Genomic DNA, 21,217 nt, shown 5'->3' on the forward strand with positions numbered 1-21,217 from the left:
AGATTTCAAATGGTTTTTATTCTCAGGTCACAATAATCAGTGGCAACAATAATCCATCCTTCTGAAGAAAAATCCAAATTTGTCAGAGATAAATGGGTATCTCAAAGTTAAGAAAATCCCAGAGCTTCACACTTCAATAGTTCAAAGCATTGCAAGTAAGGTGTAACTAAAATTGGATGCACAAGTGGATAAAATTCTAACCATGTTCACTTATAACTTTCAAATGAAAATTAACCTGCTGGAACAGAATGTAGTGAAGCAGCACAGTGCAAACATTTCTTGATGGATCTTCAGGAAGGAGGAGTATGTTAATCTGTGTTTAATTGGGGGTAGATAAAATTACACCCAGGTTATCAAAATTTTTAACCTGAGAGGTTAATTGTTAGCTGGTGATGTGTGCTTAATATGCACTAGGTGGAACACAAGCTGTTTGAACCTATCTTAAAACATCTGTTTCCTTGATGACTTTGTAGCTTGTGCCTGAGGCAATTGAGTATTTAGCCATTGATGGGGTGGTGAATTCCACAACTTGACCAGATCTCATTATAAAACCATTGGTTTGGTCTTTCGATTCATTGGAATTGGAGACCATTAAGATTCTGAGCAAATCACATCTAGTTTTGAGTGTCTGTGTTTTTAGAAGTGTTGATTCCAAACTCTGATGTACTAGGAGAGAGGTGCTTGGATAGCTTCTGCCAGGAGCCAGAATGTGTAATGTGAATTCCCCATCACATTGGGGGCAGCTCAAAAGTTCCAGCAATCCTGTAGGCTGGGAGATGTTAAACACTGATGGAATGAGGCAAATGTATAGGATCTCTCCTCCACAATCTTGCTGTAGGAGTGGAGCTAATATGAACAAGCAGTAAAGTTGTCAGATAGTTGGGGGTGCATTCTGGAACCAAGGTTATCCAAAGCTCAGTAGTTGAGTAATTGGGTTGCAAGCATCTGTATACTACATTTTCAAGTGCTTAGAAGCTGAACTTCAAGCCATCAATAGCACTTTTACTGAAGCACGAGATAAGACAACCTGTCCCTGCTGCACCACACTGTCACCTGATTTAAAAAGTTTCACAGTGAAACCATTGAAAACTAGTGAGCCACCTCTCAACAAATGTCAATTACACAATTTTAGTTTGCAGGGGGAGTGGTTGTGAAGAAAGTTAAGCCTATATACAAAGTCAGGAATTGAAAGGTTGAACATGGCAGGATAATGTTCTGGCCTGTACATATTTAAATGCAATGAGTATTGTAGGAAAGCTTGGGGCATAGATCAGCACATGAAATTATAACATCGTAGTCCCTAGTGAGTCTTAGTTGCACTTCCATGTTCCTTTGCCTTAGATGTTGTGTAGTAGGAGCGATTAAATAGGAAGAGTGTCATTACTGGTCAGGGAAAATATTGTGGCAATGCTCAGGACAGACTGAAGAGCTCATTGACTAAGGCTTTATGGATAGAACCGTGGAATAATGCATATGACCACATTAACTGGATTATATAGACCACCAACAGTGTGGGATTTAGAGGAGTGAATTTGTGGAGATATCACAGACATTTTAACTTTACACATAGACTGGGACTCCCATTCTGTAAAAGGGCTGAATGAGAACAAGTTTGCCAAATGTGTTCTTAGAAGTCCTAACGAGATGGGTTATGATGCCAGAGCTCCTGTTAGGAATGAGACATTGTAAGTGATAGAAATTTGTGTAGGGGAGCTCATTTCATTATGCTATTTTCAGGGCAATTATGGAAAAGGGTAGGTCTGGTCTTTGGGTTGAGATTCTATGTTGGGGAAACAGAAAATAGGTGCAGGAATAGGCTATTTGGCCCTTCGAGCCTGCACCGCCATTCAGTTTGATCATGGCTGATCATCCAACTCAGAACCCTGTACCTGCTTTCTCTCCATACCCCTGATCCCTTTAGCCACAAGGGCCATATCTAACTCCCTCTTAAATATAGCCAATGAACTGGCTTCGACTGTTTACTGTGGCAGAGAATTCCACAGATTCATCACTCGTGTGAAAAAGTTTTTCCTCATCTGGGTCCTAAAAGGCTTCCCCTTTATCCTTAAACTGTGACCCCTTGTTTTGGACTTCCCCAACATCGGAAACAATCTTCCTGCATCTAGCCTGTCCAATCCCTTTAGAATTATATACATTTCAATACGATTCCCCCCTCAATCTTCAAAATTCCAGTGAGTATAAGCTTAGTCGATCCAGTCTTTCTTCATATTAAAGTCCTGCCATCCCAGGAATCAATCTGGTGAACCTTCTTTGTACTCCCTCTATGGCAAGAATGTCTTTCCTCAGATTAGGGGACCAAAACTGCACAGAATACTCCAGCTGTGGTTTCACCAAGGCCTTGTACAACTGCAGTAGAACCTCCCTGTTTCTGTACTGGAATCCTCTTGCTATGAATGTCAACATACCATTTGCCTTTTTCACCGCCTGCTGTACCTGCATGTCCACTTTCAATGACTGGTGTACAATGGCAACCAGGCCTCGTTGCACCTCCTCTTTTTCAAATAATAATCTGATTTCTTGTTCTTGCAACCAAAGTGGATAACCTCACATTTATTCACATTAAATTGCATATTTCATGAATTTGCCCACTCACCTAAACTATCCAAGTCACCTTCCATCCTGCTCACAGCTAACACCGCCGCCCAGCTTCATGCCATCTGCAAATTTGGAGATGCTGCATTTAATTACCTCATCTAAATCAATATATATTGTAAACATCTGGGGTCCCAGCACTGAGCCCTGTGGTGCCCCACTAGTCACTGCCTGCCATTCTGAAAAGGTCCCGTTTATTCCCACTCTGCTTCTGTCTGCCAACCAATTCTCTATCCACATCAATACCATACCCCCAATACCATGTGCTTTAAGTTTGCACACTAATCTCCTGTGTGAGACCTTGTCAAAAGCCTTTTGAAAAATCCAAATATACCACATCCACTGGTTCTCCCCTATCCACTCTACTAGTTACATCTTCAAAAAAATTCTATAAGATTCGCCAGACATGATTTTCCTTTCACAAATCCATGCTGACTTTGTCCAGTGATTTCACCGCTTTCCAAATGTGCTGTTATCACATCTTTGATAACCTACCCTAGCATTTTCCCCACCACCGATGTTGGGCTAATCAGTCTATAATTCCCCGGTTTCTCTCTCCCTCCTTTTTTAAAAAGTAGGATTACATTAGCCACCCTCCAATCCTCAGGAACTAAGGAGAATCCAGAATCTAAGGAGCTTTGAAAAATTATCACTAATGCATCCACTATTTCTTGGGCTACTTCCTTAAGCACTCTGGGATGCAGACTATCTGGCCCTGGGGATTTATCTGCCTTTAATCCCTTCAATTTACCTAACACCACTTTCCTACTAACATGTATTTCCCTCAGTTCCTCCATCTCACTAGACCCTCAGTACCCTACTATTTCCGGAAGATTATTTATGTCCTTAGTGAAGACAGAACCAAAGTAGTTATTCAATTGGTCTGCTATGTCCTTGTTCCCCATGATCAATTCACCTGTTTCTGACTGTAAGGGACCTATATTTGTCTTAACCAATCTTTTTCTTTTCACATATCTATAAAAGCTTTTACAGTCAGTTTTTATGTTCACTGCCAGCTTTCTCTCATAATCTTTTTCCCCTTTCCTAATTAAGCCCTTTGTCCTCCTCTGCTGGACTCTGAATTTCTCCCAGTCCTCAGCTGTGTTGCTTTTTCTGGCTGATTTGTATGTTTCTTCTTTGGAATTGATACTATCCCTAATTTCCCTTGTCAGCCACGGGTGCACTACCTTCCTTGGTTTATTCTTTGCCAAACTGGGATGAACAATTGTAGTTCATCCATGCGATCTTTAAATGCTTGCCATTGCATATCCACTGTCAACCCTTTAAGTATCATTTGCCAGTCTATCTTAGCTAATTCACGTCTCATACCTTCAAAGTTATCCTTAAGTTCAGAAACTTTGTTTCTGAATTAACTATGTCACTCCATCTTAATGAAGAATTCCACCATATTATGGTAACTCTTACCCAAGGGGCCTCGCATGACAAGATTGCTAACTAAACCCCTCCTCATTGCTCAATACCCAATTGAGAAAGGCCAGTTTTGCCGTTATCACAGAGGATCTGGCAAGTATGTGTTGGGACAGGTCATTTCCTTGCAAAGGTGTGCTTGGGAAGTGGTAGGCCTTCAAAAGTAAAATTTTGAGGATACAGATTTTGCAAGTTCTTGTCAGAATAAAAGGGAAGGATAACAGGTTTAGGGAACCTTGGTTTTAAAGAATCTGATTAAGAGAAAGGTGCACAGCAGGTATAGGCAGACAGGAACAAATGAGGTATTTGAGTATAGGAAATGCAAGAGAACACTTAAAATCAGGAGGGCTAAAAGAAGACGAAGTTGCTCTAGCAGACAAGGTGAAAGGGAATCCTCAGGGCTTCTACAAATAGACTACGAGTAAAAGGATAGCAAAGGATAAAATTGCTCCTCTGGAATCCACGCATGGAGTTGAAAGAGATGGGTGAGAATATAAATGAATTTTTGCATCAGTATTTACTTGGGAGACGGACACATTCTATAGCTGTGAGGCAATGTAGCAAGGTCATGGGCCCTATACAGATTATAGAGAGGGGAATGTTTGTTGTTTTTATGGCAAATTTGGGAGGATAAGTCCCCAGGGGCTGACAATATCTTCCCTTGGACCCTGTGGGAGGTTAGTGCAGAAATTGCAGGACCCCTAGCAGAGATACTTAAAACATCCTTAGCTATGGTTGAGGTGCTGGAGGATTGGAAGATAGCTAATGTTGTTCTAAGAGCTAGAATATTATAGACTTGCGAGCCTGACACCAGTATTGGAAAAGTTCTTGGAAGGTATTCTAAGGGATCAGGTATGTAAGTATTTGGATAGACAGGGTCTGATTAGGGATAGTCAACATGTCGAGTGGCAAGTAGGTCTAACCAAACTCAGAGTTTTTCGAGGAAGTTATCAGGAAAGTTGGTGAAGATAAAACAGTGAAAGTAAAGTCTAAATGGAGTTTAGCAAGGCTTTTGTTAGGGTCCCGCATGCAAGGTTCAGTTGCATGCATTCAAGATGAGGTATGGGATTAGCCATTGGCTTCATGGAATAATTCAGAAAGAGTGGTTGTAGCGGGCTGCCTCTCTGACTGGAGGCCTGTGACTAGTGAGTGCCCCAGGGGTCAGTACTGGGTCCATTGTTGTTTGTCATCGATCTCAACGATGTGGATGATAATGTAAATTGGATCAGCAAATTTGTGGATGACACCAAGATTAGGGCTATAATGGACAGCAAAGAAGATTATCAAAGCTTGCAGCAGGGCCTGGACCAGTTGGAAAAACGGGTTGAAAAATGGCAGATGGAATTTAATGCAGGAAGCTGTGAGGTGTTGTACTTTGGGAGGAGTAACCAGCATAGGTCAGGCATGGTAAATGGTAGAGCACTGAGGAATACAGTAGAGTAGAGGGATCTTGGAATACAGGTCTATAATTCCTTGAAAGTGTTGTCACGGGAGACATGGTTGTAAAGAAAGCTTTTGACACATTGGCCATAAATCAATGTCTTGAATAAAGGAGTTGGGATGTTATGTTAAAATTGTAATAGGTGTTGGTGAGGTCTAATTTGGAGTATTGTGTTACCAGTTTTGGTCAGCTACCTATAGGAAAGATAAAAATAAGATTAAGGAGTGCAGAGAAAATTTACAAGGAAGTTGCCTGGACATGAAGACCTGAGTGATAGGGGAGGGTTGAATAGGTAAGGACTTTATTCCCTAGAATGTTGAAAATTGAGGAGAAATTTGACAGAGGTATACAAAATTATGAGGGGTATGCATACAGAAAGCAGGCTTTTTTCACGGAGCTTTTATGAGATTACAACTAGATGTCATGAGTTATGGGTGAAAGGTGAAATGTTTAAGTGAAACATTAGCAGGAACTTGAGGGTGATGAGAAGGTGGAATGAGCTTCCAGTGCAAGTGATGTCCTGTCAATTTCAACATTTGAGAGAAATTTGGATAGGTATATTGATGGGAGAGCAATGGTCCAGGTTATTGCCCTCAGAACTCAAAAAAAGTGGTGGAATTAGTCATCCTTTTCTAAGGTACTGCAAACGAAGAAATGGAGATTACATCTGTGATACTTCTATTGTTCTCTGCCACAGAATTTCCTGAACCCAACTGGTTCATCTTCGGCATGGGTGTTTAACACTCCACATGAGAATGGTCTGATAAACTCACATCTACCTTATGCAGGACCCTTGTGCTCCCAATGGATGGCTTTGAAATTTTCAACAACAGGACCCGAGTCACCCCAACCACATACTGTTCCAGTTGCTACCATCTGGGAAACAACACCGCTGCAGAAAAAGTCAGGACCAACAGGCTCTAGGACAGACAGCTTCTTCCACCAGGCCATCAAACTGATTCATTCATACCATTACAATTGTTATATTGACTGTGCTGTTGTACATACTATTTATTACAAATTACTATAAATTGCGCATTGCACATTTAGATGGAGATGTAAGGTAGATTTTTACTCATGTATATAAAGGATGTAAGTAATTAAGTCAATTCAATTCAACTGAACAATTTTAGCCATAAATTTCCAGGATTGCTGTCATTTGCCTGTTTGAACCCATTCACAGTGTTAACTTGCTGCAACTCCAATACTGGCTTTTGATTTCACCTGCTTTGGTGTAACATTGAATCAGGTTTGTGGCCAGTGAGACAGAAAGACTCATAGAAAGAGACACAGTGAGACTGTGAATAGGTATATTAATAGTTTAATTACAAACAGTAAAAATTCGACCAAACATTTAAGTTCCCCAAGTTACAGAAACAACAAAACTGAATAGTCAACATAGCTAAAAGCTTGTGCAGAGCATACTTTCCCAATGGCCCTATGCACCGCTTGCCTTAAGCAGAGGAAGAGAGAAAGAACCTCCCATACATGCTCGCTAAATACCCAGGATATTTGAAACTGAACACCAGCAAAGCAGCTGCAATTTCTAAACAAACCAATCACAATGGAAGCAACTTTCAACAATCAGAATGAGCAATGCCCCCACAGAACAGCTGGTTATTTGCCTAAGCATTTTCAATTAAAATAATTAACCACTTCAAAAGCAGGTCACTAAAAAATAATTTTATTTGCATCTGGATATTAACAGCTTTTTTATTATATGCATATTGAAATCTGGCATCACTGAGTTAGATGACGTAGTTTGGCATTAAGTTCCTTTTCTTTTGTTAGTAGGTTACTGCTGTGCTTTTTGAATGCTTCAAATTCCTATTAATGGGAAAAAGTTAGAAAACATATTATTTTTCAGCAGACTACTTGCAAGGTTTGTAGCATGTGAGGTTTATGGTGGAGACCCATTTTAGTTACCAGAAAATATACATTTTTCATCTCACTCCAAACATTTACATCTGTTCAAGTGCCCACCAGCTTGTTTACACAAGTAGAAATGATGTGAGATGAAGAATCCTACATCTGAAGTTTTTCCTGCAATATTTTTTTAAATCTGCAGGTAACTGTAAACATTTTAACTTGCATGTGCTTACTTAGCATCTTCAATAGAATGCTTTAATTTCTCCGCAGTGTGTTGAAGCTTTACCTTTCCATGTTTAAAATTGTATATAACAGTGTTAATACTTAGCAATGTATTTTAGGTCTGAGGTACAACTGAAATACAGTATCTGATAAAATGCCTTGTGCCAAAGATTTCAAAAATATTCTAGAAACATTTGTACAATTTCAGTAATGGAAAGGGAATATTCCATGCTTGAAGAAATGCGCAGATAATTTTATTTAATATTTTATTGATTTGGCAGCTAGCGTAATTTCTGCTTTAAAAAGGCATGGCGGTACTTATACAAGCAAGAAAAGCAAGTTGAACAGTGCATGATGACAGCACAAATGACAAAAGTAAGCTGACCATCGATTAAAACCAACATCACTTACTCTTTCCAAGTCAGTATACATCTTTTGGTATTCATGATACTGCTGCTTTAACTTTTTGACTCTTGCACTTTCATTTACCATTGCAGCTTCATGTTGAAATCTGAAATACAAAGCAAATATTTAAATGAAATGTATAAAATACGAAATAGTAGTCTTCTCCTCTATAAATTAAAACCCCAACCCGAACAAGTCAGCTGCAGGTCATTTACAATGAGGCTATACAGAAGCAGTCATGGTAAGGAGCACAATTCAAATCCAAACAGCAACTTGAATCATGAAGAAGTTGCATTAAAAGGCATAGACATTGATAGCTATGCCCTTAAAATTAACTCACTAGAAGGAACTAGAAACACTTGAAGCCAATAACTGGGAGTAAAGCCAGGCTCCCTGACCTCAACTAGATCAGATGTGTCAGGTTTGAATCACATATTAGGAACAATTAAGCTTGGAAAAGCCATGGTTAGTCCAGAACCACAGCGCTAAGTAAGTGAGTATTGCATTCTCAAGGTTAGACATTTTTAGTATTAATCATTATATGGTCATATTTAGTACATTGTTCTGATTTGTTTTACCTGTCTTCTGCATTTTTCTTTGTATTTTCTGTTAATTTTAATTTCTCCTCAAGTAGTTGAATCTCTTTTTGTTTGTCCTATATTTTAAAAAGTAATAGAAACAGAAATTAGACATCTGCAAATGACAAATTCCCTTTTGTATCCATATACAGTGTATCACCTCAACAGACATGTACTGTTATGTTCAAGGCCAAGAAAATCTGAAATGCTGAGGCTTAGCAATTACTTATATGACTAAAGGTGGCTTGAGTGGTGCAGAAACAGAAATAGAAATCCGATGTTAGTGTCAAAAGTACAAGTACAAGATGAGTACAAGATGGTGGCACAATGCAGCTTGCAGTGGCCACTCCGGAGCTGATTATCTGTTATTTGTGAAGTGGGGTGCCATGCGCAATCATAATTGATTAAAAACGGACGTGGGAGCACGGAGGAACATTGGGAAATCTCCAGGAAGACCTTCTTCATTGCTGCTGCTGTGAGGTCTGGGACTCTGCTGGGAAGAACAGGCCCCCAGTCCTTGGGGTCGCGTTGCCGATGGCCGTTGGCAGGGCTGTCTTAATATGCTCGGCAGAGGATGGTGCTCAGAGAAGCTGTGCCGGAGGGGATGGTTGTCGACTCGGAGGTTCGATGGACTCGGAGTCTGCTGCGGTCAGGTCACTTTCGTTGTGTGGTGCGTCTGCGAGGCTGAGTCAGGCAGCGCCGTGGAAGTCCATAGCGGGGGTATTCCCTTCTGCCGCCGGTATGGGATGGCGAGTCTGTCGGGACTCTGCGGACCTGTGGTAACTGTGTGGTGATTTCTTTTGAACTTACAGTCCTTTAACATCTTTGGACTATTTTTACTGTGCCCATAGTCTGTTTTTTTTTTATCAATTATGCTATTGTTTGCACTGTTGTAACTATATGTTGTAACTATGTGGTTTTGTGCAGGTCTTGTAGCTTTAGTTTTTGGTCTTGCTTGTCTGATGGATTTGGAGCTCCTTTCCGGGGAATGCGCTAGATGGTAGCGCAATATTAATAAGAAGCAGCCTCTCCGGACTCTGGATTGGGGATTGCCAAATGTTATGTGGATTTTCTAGTGTAGTCTGTTTTGTCATATGCTTTTGTGATATCATTCTGGAGGAACATTGTCTCATTTTTTAACTGCATTGCACTTGTGGTTTCTAAATGACAATACACTGAATCTGAATCTGAGAAGCGATCAGTTTTGATATAAGATACTTTCCCTGTAACATGCCTCTTTATCCCCCATGGATGTTGTCTGGTCTATTCAGCATTTCCAGTAACTGCTCTTCTATACATTTCCCATATGTTGTTTGTCTTTTTCTTACTACAGTAATTACCCTCAGTTATCTGACAAGACAGCTGAGCTGTGATGACAACATTGTGAACTGGATAGTAATAAACCATACCAGGGTGTGTACAGAGTGCGAAAATGGGCAGACATGTCAAAGATAGTGTAATGTGAGCTGATGCATTTGGGTTGGAGTAATGAGAGGCAGAATAGAATAAAGAATAAACACAAGTGAATCTGTTCATGGAAATCTTGAGCAATACACACAAAGTGCTAGAGAAACTCAGCAGGTCAGGCAGCATTTAAGTAGGAAGATATCAGGCACTTTTGCTCCATCGGCCAAAAGCAGAATTTCCTGGTAGCCAACCATTTTAATTTCTATTTCCATTCCCGTTCCAATATGTTGGTCCATGGCCTCTTCCTGTGTCATGGTAAGGCCACTCTCAGGGTAAAGGAACAAAACTTTATATTCCGTTTGGGTAGCCTTCAACAAGATGGCATGAACATTAATTTTTCCTTCTGGTAAAAAAAATTCCCTTCCTCTTACCTCTTTTGCTATTTCCCAATCTGGCCTCTTATCTCATCTCACCTGCCTATCATCTCCCCCTGGGTCTCCTCCTTCCCTTTTTCCTATAGCCTACTTTCCTCTCTTATCAGATTCCTTTTTTGCTAGTCCTTTACCATTCCCACCCACCTGGCTTCACCTATCACTACAATTACAAGGGTAGTTTAGACAGAGAGACAGGGACTGTTTGCTTTAGAGAAGGCTAAGGATAAGCATATAACATTACAAGGTGTCGGGATAGAGCGGATGGTGGGGAGGTTGATCTCATATATAAAATAAAGGGGAAGTAAATTAGTAGCTACCTGGGGGGCAGAAACAGAAAAATATAGTCACTTTTTCTTTACTTAAACTGAATCTTTTATAGTTCTCAACTTGACCTGTATAATTTTCCCTCTCTCCATGGAAATTTTAAGAAGTTCTTCTTTCTCTTGTGTTAATAAAAGCATTTTATTCTGGAATTCTGTTTCTTCATGACTTCTAATTTCTGCAGCTTCTTTTTGTTTCAGTTCTGCAACTAAACAAAAGGTCAAGACACTTGATTTAGAAAAGAACAAATGCCTTTATATATTTTGCCACATTTTGAACTTATTATATGTAGTGTTTTTGCTGAAAACTAGTATGCTTTGATATTACCAGATATATTTAAATTAATTACTCAATTCTGTCTAAGTCGATCTCGATAAAATTATTTTAGATTACAAATAAACTCTTCTTGGGCTCCGGTACAGCTATCAATTTTAACCTATATTTCGATGACAAAGGCTGCCATTTTCATCATGGATGATGCCTGGGCATGTCTAGTCCAGTGATATTTATACCCCATTGTCCATCTCCCCCGATTGGTTAGTCCTCATCTACTCAAAGGCTTTTTGGACTGCCAGGTGAAGGAAGCCATTGAAATAAAACAAGAAGAAAAGGATTTTAAAAAAGACAAAGGTCCACTCTAAGTAAGAACTGGAATTTGATTGTAAACAAGGCGGGACAGTGGAAACCTGACTGGATGAGGACTAACCAATCATGAGGAATGGATGACAGGGGTATGAATACCACTGGACTAGACATGTCCAGGCAAAAACCCCAATAAAGACGGTAAGGTTTTTCATTGAAATGTTGGGTAAAAAAACGATACTTGTACCTGGCTGGAAGCCCAAGAAGAATTTAAGTTACAATATTTTTAATTTCAGATATACTGTTCAAATCTTTTATCCTATTAGTCTTTGATATGTTGCAATTTATTGTGACAGTAGATGTGGTTATTTATTTGAATACATACCATTACATCTATCTTCTGCTTCTTTGAGTTTTGTCTTCAGAGATTGCACTTCATCTAGATAAGACTTCTCTGCCTTCACTTGTTTGTCTAAAAATTCACTTTCTGTTTTTTGCAAGTTCAGTGCCATTTGCCTGAAATATAGGAAAAAAACACATATTACAATAGACAATAGGTGCAGAAGTAGACCATTTGGCCCCTTGAGTCTGCACCGCCATTCTGAGATCATGGCTGATCATTCACTATCAATACCCAGTCCCTGCCTTGTCCCCATATCCCTTGATTCCCCTATCCATCAGATCTCTATCTAGCTCCTTCTTGAAAGCATCCAGAGAATTGGCCTCCACCGTCTTCCGAGGCAGTGCATTCCACACCTCCACAACTCTCTGGGAGAAGAAGCTCTTCCTCAACTCTGTTTTAAATAACTGACCTCTTATTCTCAATCCATGCCCTCTGGTACTGGACTCTCCCAACATCTGGAACATATTTTCTGCCTCAATCCTATCAAATCCTTTAATTATCTTAAACGTTTCAATCAGATCCCCTCTCAATCTCCTCAATTCCAGCGTGTACAAGCCCAATCTCTCCAATCTCTCTGCTTAAGGCAGCCCTGCCATCCCAGCAATCAACCTAGTGAATCTACGCTGCATTTCCTCAATTGCCAGAATGTCCTTCCTTAAACCTGGAGACCAAAACTGTACACAATATTCCAGGTGTGGTCTCACCAGGGCCCTGTACAAATGCAAAAGGACATCCTTGCTCTTGTACTCAATTCCCCTTGTAACAAAGGCCAACATTCCATTTGCCCTCTTCACTGCCTGTTGCACTTGCTCATTCACCTTCATTGACTGGTGAACTAGGACTCCTAGGTCTCTTTGCAATTCTCCCTTACCTAACTCTACACCGTTCAGACAATACTCTGCCCTCTTGTTCCTGCTTCCAAAGTGGATAACTTCACATTTATTCACATTGAGTGACATCTGCCAAGTATCTGCCCACTCACCCAGCCTATCCAAGTCTCCCTGTATTCTCCTAACGTCCTCTTCGCAAATTAAAAAGGAAAACTGATATTTGCACTTTTTGAAGGAAACTGGTTTGTTATCAAAAACCAATCTGCTTTGCTAATAGGTTTATAGAAATAAATCTGTGCCTTGAAATGACCTGCCTATATGTGACTTTATATAGCACAAAACAGGTCCCTCAGCCCACCATGTGTATGCTGACCAACAATTACCTGTTGCAGTGGTTAGCACAATACAGTTATAGTTCAGGTCATTGGAGTTCAGAAATCATTTCCAGTGCTATCTGTAAGGAGTTTGTATGGAGTTCCTCCAGGTTCTCCAGTTTCCTCCCACAGCCCAAAGATGTCACTGGTTAATAGGTTAATTGGTCATTAAGCTAGACCTGCGCAGTGGATTGCTGGGGGGAGGCATGGCTCATTGGGTTGGAAGGGCCTGTCTGCGCCGTATTTCTAAATAAATAAAATAGAACAACCCCATTACCAGTATATGGTCCATGGCTCATCACGCCTTGGCATTTCAAGTGCTCACCTTAAATATTCTGAGAGTCTATTTCTCTAGCACTTTCTCAGGGCGACTTCAACCACCCTCTGAGTGAAAATAATTCATCCTCCTATCCATTCTAAACCTCTTTCTCCTCACCTTAACATTTTGTCCTCAAGTCTAACACACTTCTGACATGAGAGGGTTATTACTATCTATCCCTCTTTGGCCTTCTTCAGCTACTTTGCTTCAAGGAAAACAAAGCTAGCCTATCTGATCTCTTCTCATAACTGGAATGTTTTATTCCAGACAACATTCTGGCAAATCTAATTTTTAATATATCATCTGCGTTCTTTCCAGTATCATTAAAATCTTCCCACAATGTGATGACCAGATCTGTACACACTTTTCAAGTTGTGGTCTAACCGATGTTTTGTAAAATTGTTGTGTCCTACCTCCTATTATGTTTTGTTTATTGTAAATCTTGAGATTCTATCTGCAGTATGTCCTTGATACACAAAAAAATGGATCTAACTTTTGACAAGAAACTGATTAATTTCTTTTCTGAAGACATTAATCATTCTTGTGTTACCACCAATGTCTGAATGCCTGGACACATGAGGAAATCTGCAGATGCTGGAAATTCAAGCAAAACACAAAAAATGCTGGTGGAACGTAGCAGGCCAGGCAGCATCTACAGGAAGAAGTACAGTTGATGTTTTGGGCTGAGACCCTTTGTCAGGACACTTTGTATGCCTGTTCCACTTTCTTATGTTGTTACTAATTTGTGAACATAATCTTTTATATTTATTATAAAGATCATCAGACATAGCAGCAGAATTAGGCCAATTAGCCAATTGAGTTTGCTCTGCCATTCGATCATGGCTGATATATTTTCCCTCTCAACCCAATATTCCTGCCAATGCCCCATAATGTTTTTTGCCCCTACTTATCAAGTCCCTATGAATCTCCAGTTTAAATATACCAAAATGTCTTGGCCTACACTGCTTTCTTTGGCAATGAATTCCACAATTTCATCATTCTCTGGCTAAAGAAATTCCTCCTCAGCTCTGTTCCAAAGAGATGTCTTTCCGTTCTGAGTCTATGTTGTCTGGTCCTAGACACTCTCACAGTCGGAGACATCCTCAGCATGTCTACTCTCTAGGCCTTCCAATGTTTGGGAGGTTTCAATGAGAAAACGGCTCTTTGTAAAAGATTTTCCAAGACCTTTCTAATTGAAGGAAGTTCTAAAACATTTCACGTTTTTTTTTATAATTTACGAGTGGTCCATCTTGCTTGGACATTATAAACTTAAATTCCATGATGAACAGGATTGGGGGGTGGTGTTGGAATCTGCACTTTATAACTGTAAGGGACCATGCTGGAGTTATGAAATTATGGATTAACTAAAATGAGAACAAGTCTTCAGGAAATTAAACCTTTACACAAATTCTAACTGAAATTTTGAGCATAGTGAAATCAACTACAGTATTCTGATTCTGTGCATTGAAACGACATAGGGGAAGCCAATAGGTGAATGTTCCTGCTAATTGTTTATTGTTAAAGGAGTATCCCTGCCACTTAATACACAGTTCAGGACTGATCTGATTTGTCACTTAAACTTCCGGTTAGTTGTATATTCATTGAGCTATCCTTTAACACTTCAAAAGGAGTATATTTTGGGTGACTGGTGTTCGTACTTTGGCTTTTGGAATATTCAAAGCAATTCTGCTAGTTGGGAGGTGATGCCACTCTAAAGAGCCAATTTTGTAAATTTACCTGAATATACTCCAAATATAAGTATCTGAATATAGCAATTGAAACTATAGTTAATTGTAATCCTTGTATTGAAATTGTGGAAAAAAATATTGTGCTAGGAGAGTGAGATCCTCTTGGATTCTTCTCGATCAGGAGTTCCCAACTCTCTTTTTATGCCATGGACCAAGACTATTAAATGAGGGTCTGTGGACCCCAGATTGGAAACCCCTGTTTTACAGTCTCTCATGGAGGACTGTTGTGGGAATAAAGACTTATATATTTTCCAGTTCGAATTTCTTTGTGGCTCAGTTTCAGTTAGTCACATTTGAGGGGCCCATCTGGGACATATGACCTAGGACATGGCCAGTGACCTCAGCAGTCTAAGGGGATGATTATTTTTAAGGTAGCACCCTATGCTTCAATCTCTTCAGGTCAATGATCACGAAATCACAGAGTATCAAACAATACAGAGGAGACCTGAACTATTGTGAATAGGATATTGTTAAACAAGTGGATTGCTGGGTGATGCGACTCGTTGAGCTGGAAGGTCTTGTTCTGTTCTGTATCTCTAAATAAAATAATAACAAATAGATAAATAAAGTAGATATAGAAGTGTTGTGTGTGTGCTGTGTTATGATCCCAGCCCCCTCCTTTGTGAGAATCGCAAGAGCACCCGTTGAGGGGGGGGGGGGGGGGTCAGTAGACCCAGGAAGTGGGAGAGAGAGAGACGCACTGAATAGACTCAGGAAGTGGGAGAGAGAGAAATGTGCCGAAGAGCACGTTCCACCCAGGATGCAAAATAAGGCGACAGTGACTATTGTCTCATGGAGACCACGTGAAAAGTCCTCGGGCAAGGTGGGCTGGTTGAGAGCGATTGCATCATCTCAACCTGATTGACACCTGTGACCCCGTGAGGAAGTATAAATGAGGGTCTCAGGGGGACAGCCCGTTCAGACGCACCAAGAAGACACGAGAGTGATCCCGCAGCAGCGGGAAGCCATTCTGAAGGAAGCCACGTGCGTTAGATTCCAGGATTGGAATTTGTGGCTGGAATCACGGAAAACCGCTTTTAACTAACATTGGGGAGAGGGAACCAACGCTCCCCTGATTTCACGGAAGCTTCATAAAGACCCGGCAAGTTTTTTCTCTTCTCCCCAATCTCTCTCTCTCTCGGTCGCCCCACGTGAAACCCAGCGATTCCCAAAAGGCTGAAGCCTGCAGACTTCTGAGTGACTTTTATATTTCCAACGGACAATCTATTAACCCATAGACAACAGTAGAGCTCACCTCTTAATGATGATTATTACTATACCCGCGCTTTAGATTGAGTATTGATGACGTGCATTATCTGAATGTTTGTATTAACCTTACTTTTGTGCCCCTTTATAAATAAAAACGTTTGAAAATAGTGACATCAGACTTCAACGGACCTCTCTATCTTTGCTGGTAAGTTATCCAGTTACGGGATACGTAACAGCTGTAAGCCCTGACCAAAACACATAAAATACTGGAGGAACTCAGCAAGTCAGACAGCATCTATGCAGGGGAGTAAACAGTTGATGTTTCAGACTAAGACCCTCCAGCATGACTGGAAAGGAAGGGGCCAGAAACCCAAATAAAGTGGGGAGGAGGGGAAGGAGTACAAGCTGGCAGATGATAGATAAAAGAGGTAAGGGGCTAAAGAAGAAGGAGCCTAATATGAAAGGACAGTGACCATAGAAGAAAACAAAGAAGGGACCCAGAGAGTAGACGGGCAGGTGAAGAGTAGAGGAATGAGAGGGAAACCAGAAATGGAGAATGGAAAAGAAGAGAAGGGGAAAGGGGGAGAAATTGCCAGAAGATAGATAAATCAATGTTCATGCTATTCAGTTGATGGCTACTCAAATGGAATATGAGGTGTTTCTCCTGAGTACATCCTTTCATGGTGGTAGAGGAAGCCATAGGCAGGGAGGTTGGGATGGGAATGGGAAATCAAATTAAAATTGGTGGACACTGGGAAATCCTACCTTTTGTGGCAGACTGAGTGAAGGTGCTCGATAAAACAGTACTCCAAGCTACATTGGGTCTCACTGATGTAGAAGTAGCTGTACTGGGAGCTACCTACCATCTTCTACCTCCAATGGCCCACTCTCCTCTCCTATCAGATTCCTTCCTCTCCAGCTCTTTACCTTTCCTACCCACTTGGCTTCATCTATCATCTTCTAGCTTTCTTCCTTCCCCCCCCCCCACCTTTTTATTTTGGCGGCTTCCCACTTACTTTCCCATCCTGAAGGAGGTTCTCAACCCAAAACATTGATTCTTTATTCATTTCCACAGATACTGCCTGACCTGTTGAGTTCCTCCAGCATTATGTGCATGTTACTTTGGATTTCAGCATCTGCAGAATTTGTTTAGAAGCATATCATTCTCCATAAATACCACCAACTACAATGGGATCATACCACTATACACATCTCACCCCTCCCTTCACATCTTCCGCTCTTAGTAGGGATTGGACCCTATTCAATTCCCTTGACCACTTGCCTGTCCCCATTGATCTCTCTCCTGGTACTTATCCCTGCAAGCAGGACAAATGCTTCATCTGCACGTACATTTCCTCCCTCATCACCATTCATAGCCCCACACAGTTCTTCCAGGTTAGACGATACTTCTATGAGCCTCTCGAGGTTGTTTTACTACATCTGGTGCCCCTAACGCGGCCTCTTCTACATCAGTGAGACCCTACAAAGATTGGGGGTCCGCTTCAATGAGCACCTTAGCTTAATCTGCTGTGAAAGGCTGGATCTCTCAGAGGCCATCCATTTCAATTCATCTTCCCATTCCCATTCTGATATGTCTTTCCATGACCTCCATGTTTGTATTTAGTTAAGTTCTCAGGACATATCGGATTCCAAGTTTGTTATTCCTGTTGCTTACTTGCATTCTTGTTCCAGCATGTTGCATTGTTTCAAACATTTTTCTAGTTCATTGGACAGATTCAATATTTGGTCATCCTTCTCCTGCAAAGCTTGACAAAAGAGATTTTCATTTTCCCTCTTAAGATTTTCATTTTGCTCACTTAGCACCAAATTCTGTCTCTTATATTCATCCTTAAATTTGATAATTTCTTGGTGGTTTAATGCCAGATCCATGAATCGCTCTTCCAGTCGAGCTGACAGCTTTACTTCACCCTGCAGTTGTTGCTTCAAGTCCTCACACTGGCTCTCCAGCTCAGTATTAATTCTTTCCAATGTTTGGCAATGCCGAATGAACTCATCAGCCCGCTGTTTTAGTACACAGATGAGCTGTGACTGTTCATCTATTCTAGATCGTAACATGGCATTTTCTGTTTTATCTTCTTGAGACAATCCACGTAACTTCTCTAATGTAAGCGACAAAGTATCAATTTCCTACACAATACAAAAAAATTTGAATTAATTTAGCAGAGGTAATAAAGAGTTCATCAAGAGACATACTGGCTTCATTTTATGATCCTGATGTGATTGTTAATATAAATGTACTATTTTGGAATTGTGTTTTTGGATATAGTTGACTGAGTAAAAGTATTGATTGGGTTGGTGATTCAACTTTTGTTTTCAGTGTAGGGAGTATTATTTGGATATCAGTTTTATTTGGATGGTTATCAGTTTGAATACAATGATTTGGTATTCAATGTGAACACAATGGCCTGAATTTAGTATCAGTGTGAAGACTCTAATTTGGTCTGTGATCTGGCTTTGATGATAACTTTGATGCCACTAATTCAGTTTAATTATCATAAAGAGAACACAGACTCAGATTATGATCCAGGTTTGATCATCAGAGTGAATATACAGATCCGGATTATTGCCCTGAATCTGAATTGAGTTTTCTAAGTGTTGTGGGAACAGTGTCTCATGTTAAGTTACCACTGTGATTATGGTACCTCAGGTCAATGAGCTGGATTTCATTACCATTTTAAACACATTATCTCAGTATACTGAACATTATGAGCATGCTACCTAGAATTAATCCCTGAGCTATGATGATCTTTGAAAACACATTAATCAAGAGTATCTGGGTTCTTTGATTAGTGTAAGCTCGAGTTTCCAGGGTTAGTGCCCTGAGTTGATTGGTAGCATGATCAGAGGTTCAGGACCATTATAAGCAGATTATTATTGTGGACATGGGCTACAACACAAGTTCAGAGATCACAATGAACATGATGCCTCAGAGTTAGTTACCATCATCATGTGCCGTGTCTTATGACAGAGGTGATCATGGTCAATGACCATGATTTGTTCTTGGCAAATTTTTCTATAGAAGTGGCTGATTTGCCATTGCCTTCTTCAGGGCACTGTCTTTCCAAAATGGGTGACCCTAGCCATTATCAAGACTCTTCAGTGATCGCCTGGCAAGAGTGGTTGCATAACCAGGACTTGGAATATACAGCAGCAGCTCATGTGACCATCCCTGCTCCCTCGGCTTCACACGATCCTGCTGGGGGTGGGTGGGGGGTGCTAAGCAGGTGCTACACACGCTACATATTACCAATGACTACTAGTCAAAGGTTTGCTTTAGTGAATACTGTGAGTGTATCGTTTCAGGTTTAATTTTCGTTATGGACACACGTCTCAGTTTGGAACACACAAAATGCTGGAGGAACTCAGTAGGTAGATAGGGGTGTGTGTGTGTGTGTGTGTGTGTGTGTGTGCGTGGGGGGGGGGGGCTTGGATGTCGCAGATTCTCTCTTGTTTGTCTCAGTTTGGAGCCTTGATTTAAGGATCACGTTAACCCATTGATCCCGTTGTGAGCACACTATCCTGGGTCCATTATCCGGGGTGAAGTTTCCACGATGAACATATCTCGGAGTTAAGGAGCATTGTGGTCACGTTGTCTCAGGTTTAGTGAACACAGTACACATTCTGAGTCCGGCTGGTGCCTAAGGTTACTGACCATGTTAACCAATGACTTGGATTATCACTGAATTCAGTGTCCATTGTGGACATCCTGCGTTTGTGGTTAGTGCTCTGAGTTTATTGATCAATACTTGGGCCATGACCCTAATTTTATGACAACTGAGGCCGTACCGTCTCGGGATTGTTAGACCCACCTGTTTGCCGTCCTGCATCATTTGATTGAACTTCCGAGGCTTGCGCTCTGCGGCTCCCTGCGGCTCCATGATCCGCAGTGAGACCGTTGCTAACAGCAACAGGCATCCACAGTATGGCGGCTGCGGTCCATCAAAAACCAGCCGGCGAATTCAAAATGCGATTTAGCCACACGGAGAGAATGATGGCGGGCCCTTGGTGGGCCTCGTGGCTTCTGTCAAGCCTCTCTCTACACACATACAAATACGCTCAAGTAAAATCAAATTCTAATAATTGCGAGTTTGTGGCGACGTAATTAGACTAAAATAGAGAGATGCGGAGGTGGCATTTGACGACCTGATGGGAGCCCTTGGAAAAGCTGTATTTCCATAGAGGTTCATTTGCTGCAGGTTTGTTATTCCTTTCATGTAGTTTCATAACTTCCTTTCATAACTGTAGTTGTTTCCATTAAAATAATATCATCCGTGTGCGATGGACTCCTGTACCACGGGGTGTTGGTAGTTTGCCTCGTCAAGGTGGAAGGAGAAGTCAAAGAAGAGGCTGCGTTGGGTAACTCCTCACCTCCTAACATTAACCTTTTCATTTATTTCCTTGTATTATCGTGCGCGGCAGATTTTACTGACATTGTATTTTTGACTTAAATATCTTCGTGTATTTATTCGACAATTAATTATGAAACGCGGTCGCAGTTTCATCATCAGGGGCCCTCACCACCATCCTTTCTGCTGCTGCCTTTGGGAAGAAGGTACAGAAGCCTCAGGACTTACAGCACCACGTCCAGGAACAGTTATTACCCCTCAATCACCAGGCTCTTGAACAAAAGGAGAGGACTTTGATAATGAATATACTTCGAATCTTTGAACTTCACTCAACTTCACTTGACCAACATTGAAATGTTTCTCACTTTCATGGACTTTTCATCTTATGTCAATATTTATTTCTTGGAATCTCATGTGGATAGGGTGGTGAAGAAAGCTTTTGGTATGCTGGCCTTTATAAATCAGAGCATTGAGTATAGGAGTTGGGATGTAATGTTAAAATTGTACAAGGCATTGGTAAGGCCGAATTTGGAGTATTGTGTACAGTTCTTGTCACCGAATTATAGGAAAGATATCAACAAATTAGAGAGAGTACAGAGAAGATTTACTAGAATGTTACCTGGGTTTCAGCACCTAAGTTACAGGGAAAGGCTGAACAAGTTAGGTC

At 40.8% G+C, this 21,217-nt stretch overlaps 1 protein-coding gene across 1 annotated transcript; it reads right to left on the minus strand.

The window, feature by feature from the left end:
• Positions 1-74: 74 nt before the first annotated feature.
• Positions 75-20,099, minus strand: zgc:172182 (coiled-coil domain-containing protein 89). Its single transcript, XM_059966378.1, has 7 exons — positions 20,014-20,099; positions 17,859-18,331; positions 11,686-11,816; positions 10,790-10,926; positions 8,557-8,633; positions 7,985-8,084; positions 75-7,309 (listed from the first exon to the last, which is right to left on the minus strand). Exons 1-7 carry the CDS (start codon positions 20,080-20,082, stop codon positions 7,223-7,225), a joined length of 1,074 nt encoding a protein of 357 aa, XP_059822361.1. The 5' UTR covers positions 20,083-20,099; the 3' UTR covers positions 75-7,222.
• Positions 20,100-21,217: the final 1,118 nt, after the last annotated feature.

This window comes from Hypanus sabinus, chromosome 4 (assembly GCF_030144855.1).
Source record: "Hypanus sabinus isolate sHypSab1 chromosome 4, sHypSab1.hap1, whole genome shotgun sequence".
Classification (NCBI taxonomy): domain Eukaryota; kingdom Metazoa; phylum Chordata; class Chondrichthyes; order Myliobatiformes; family Dasyatidae; genus Hypanus; species Hypanus sabinus.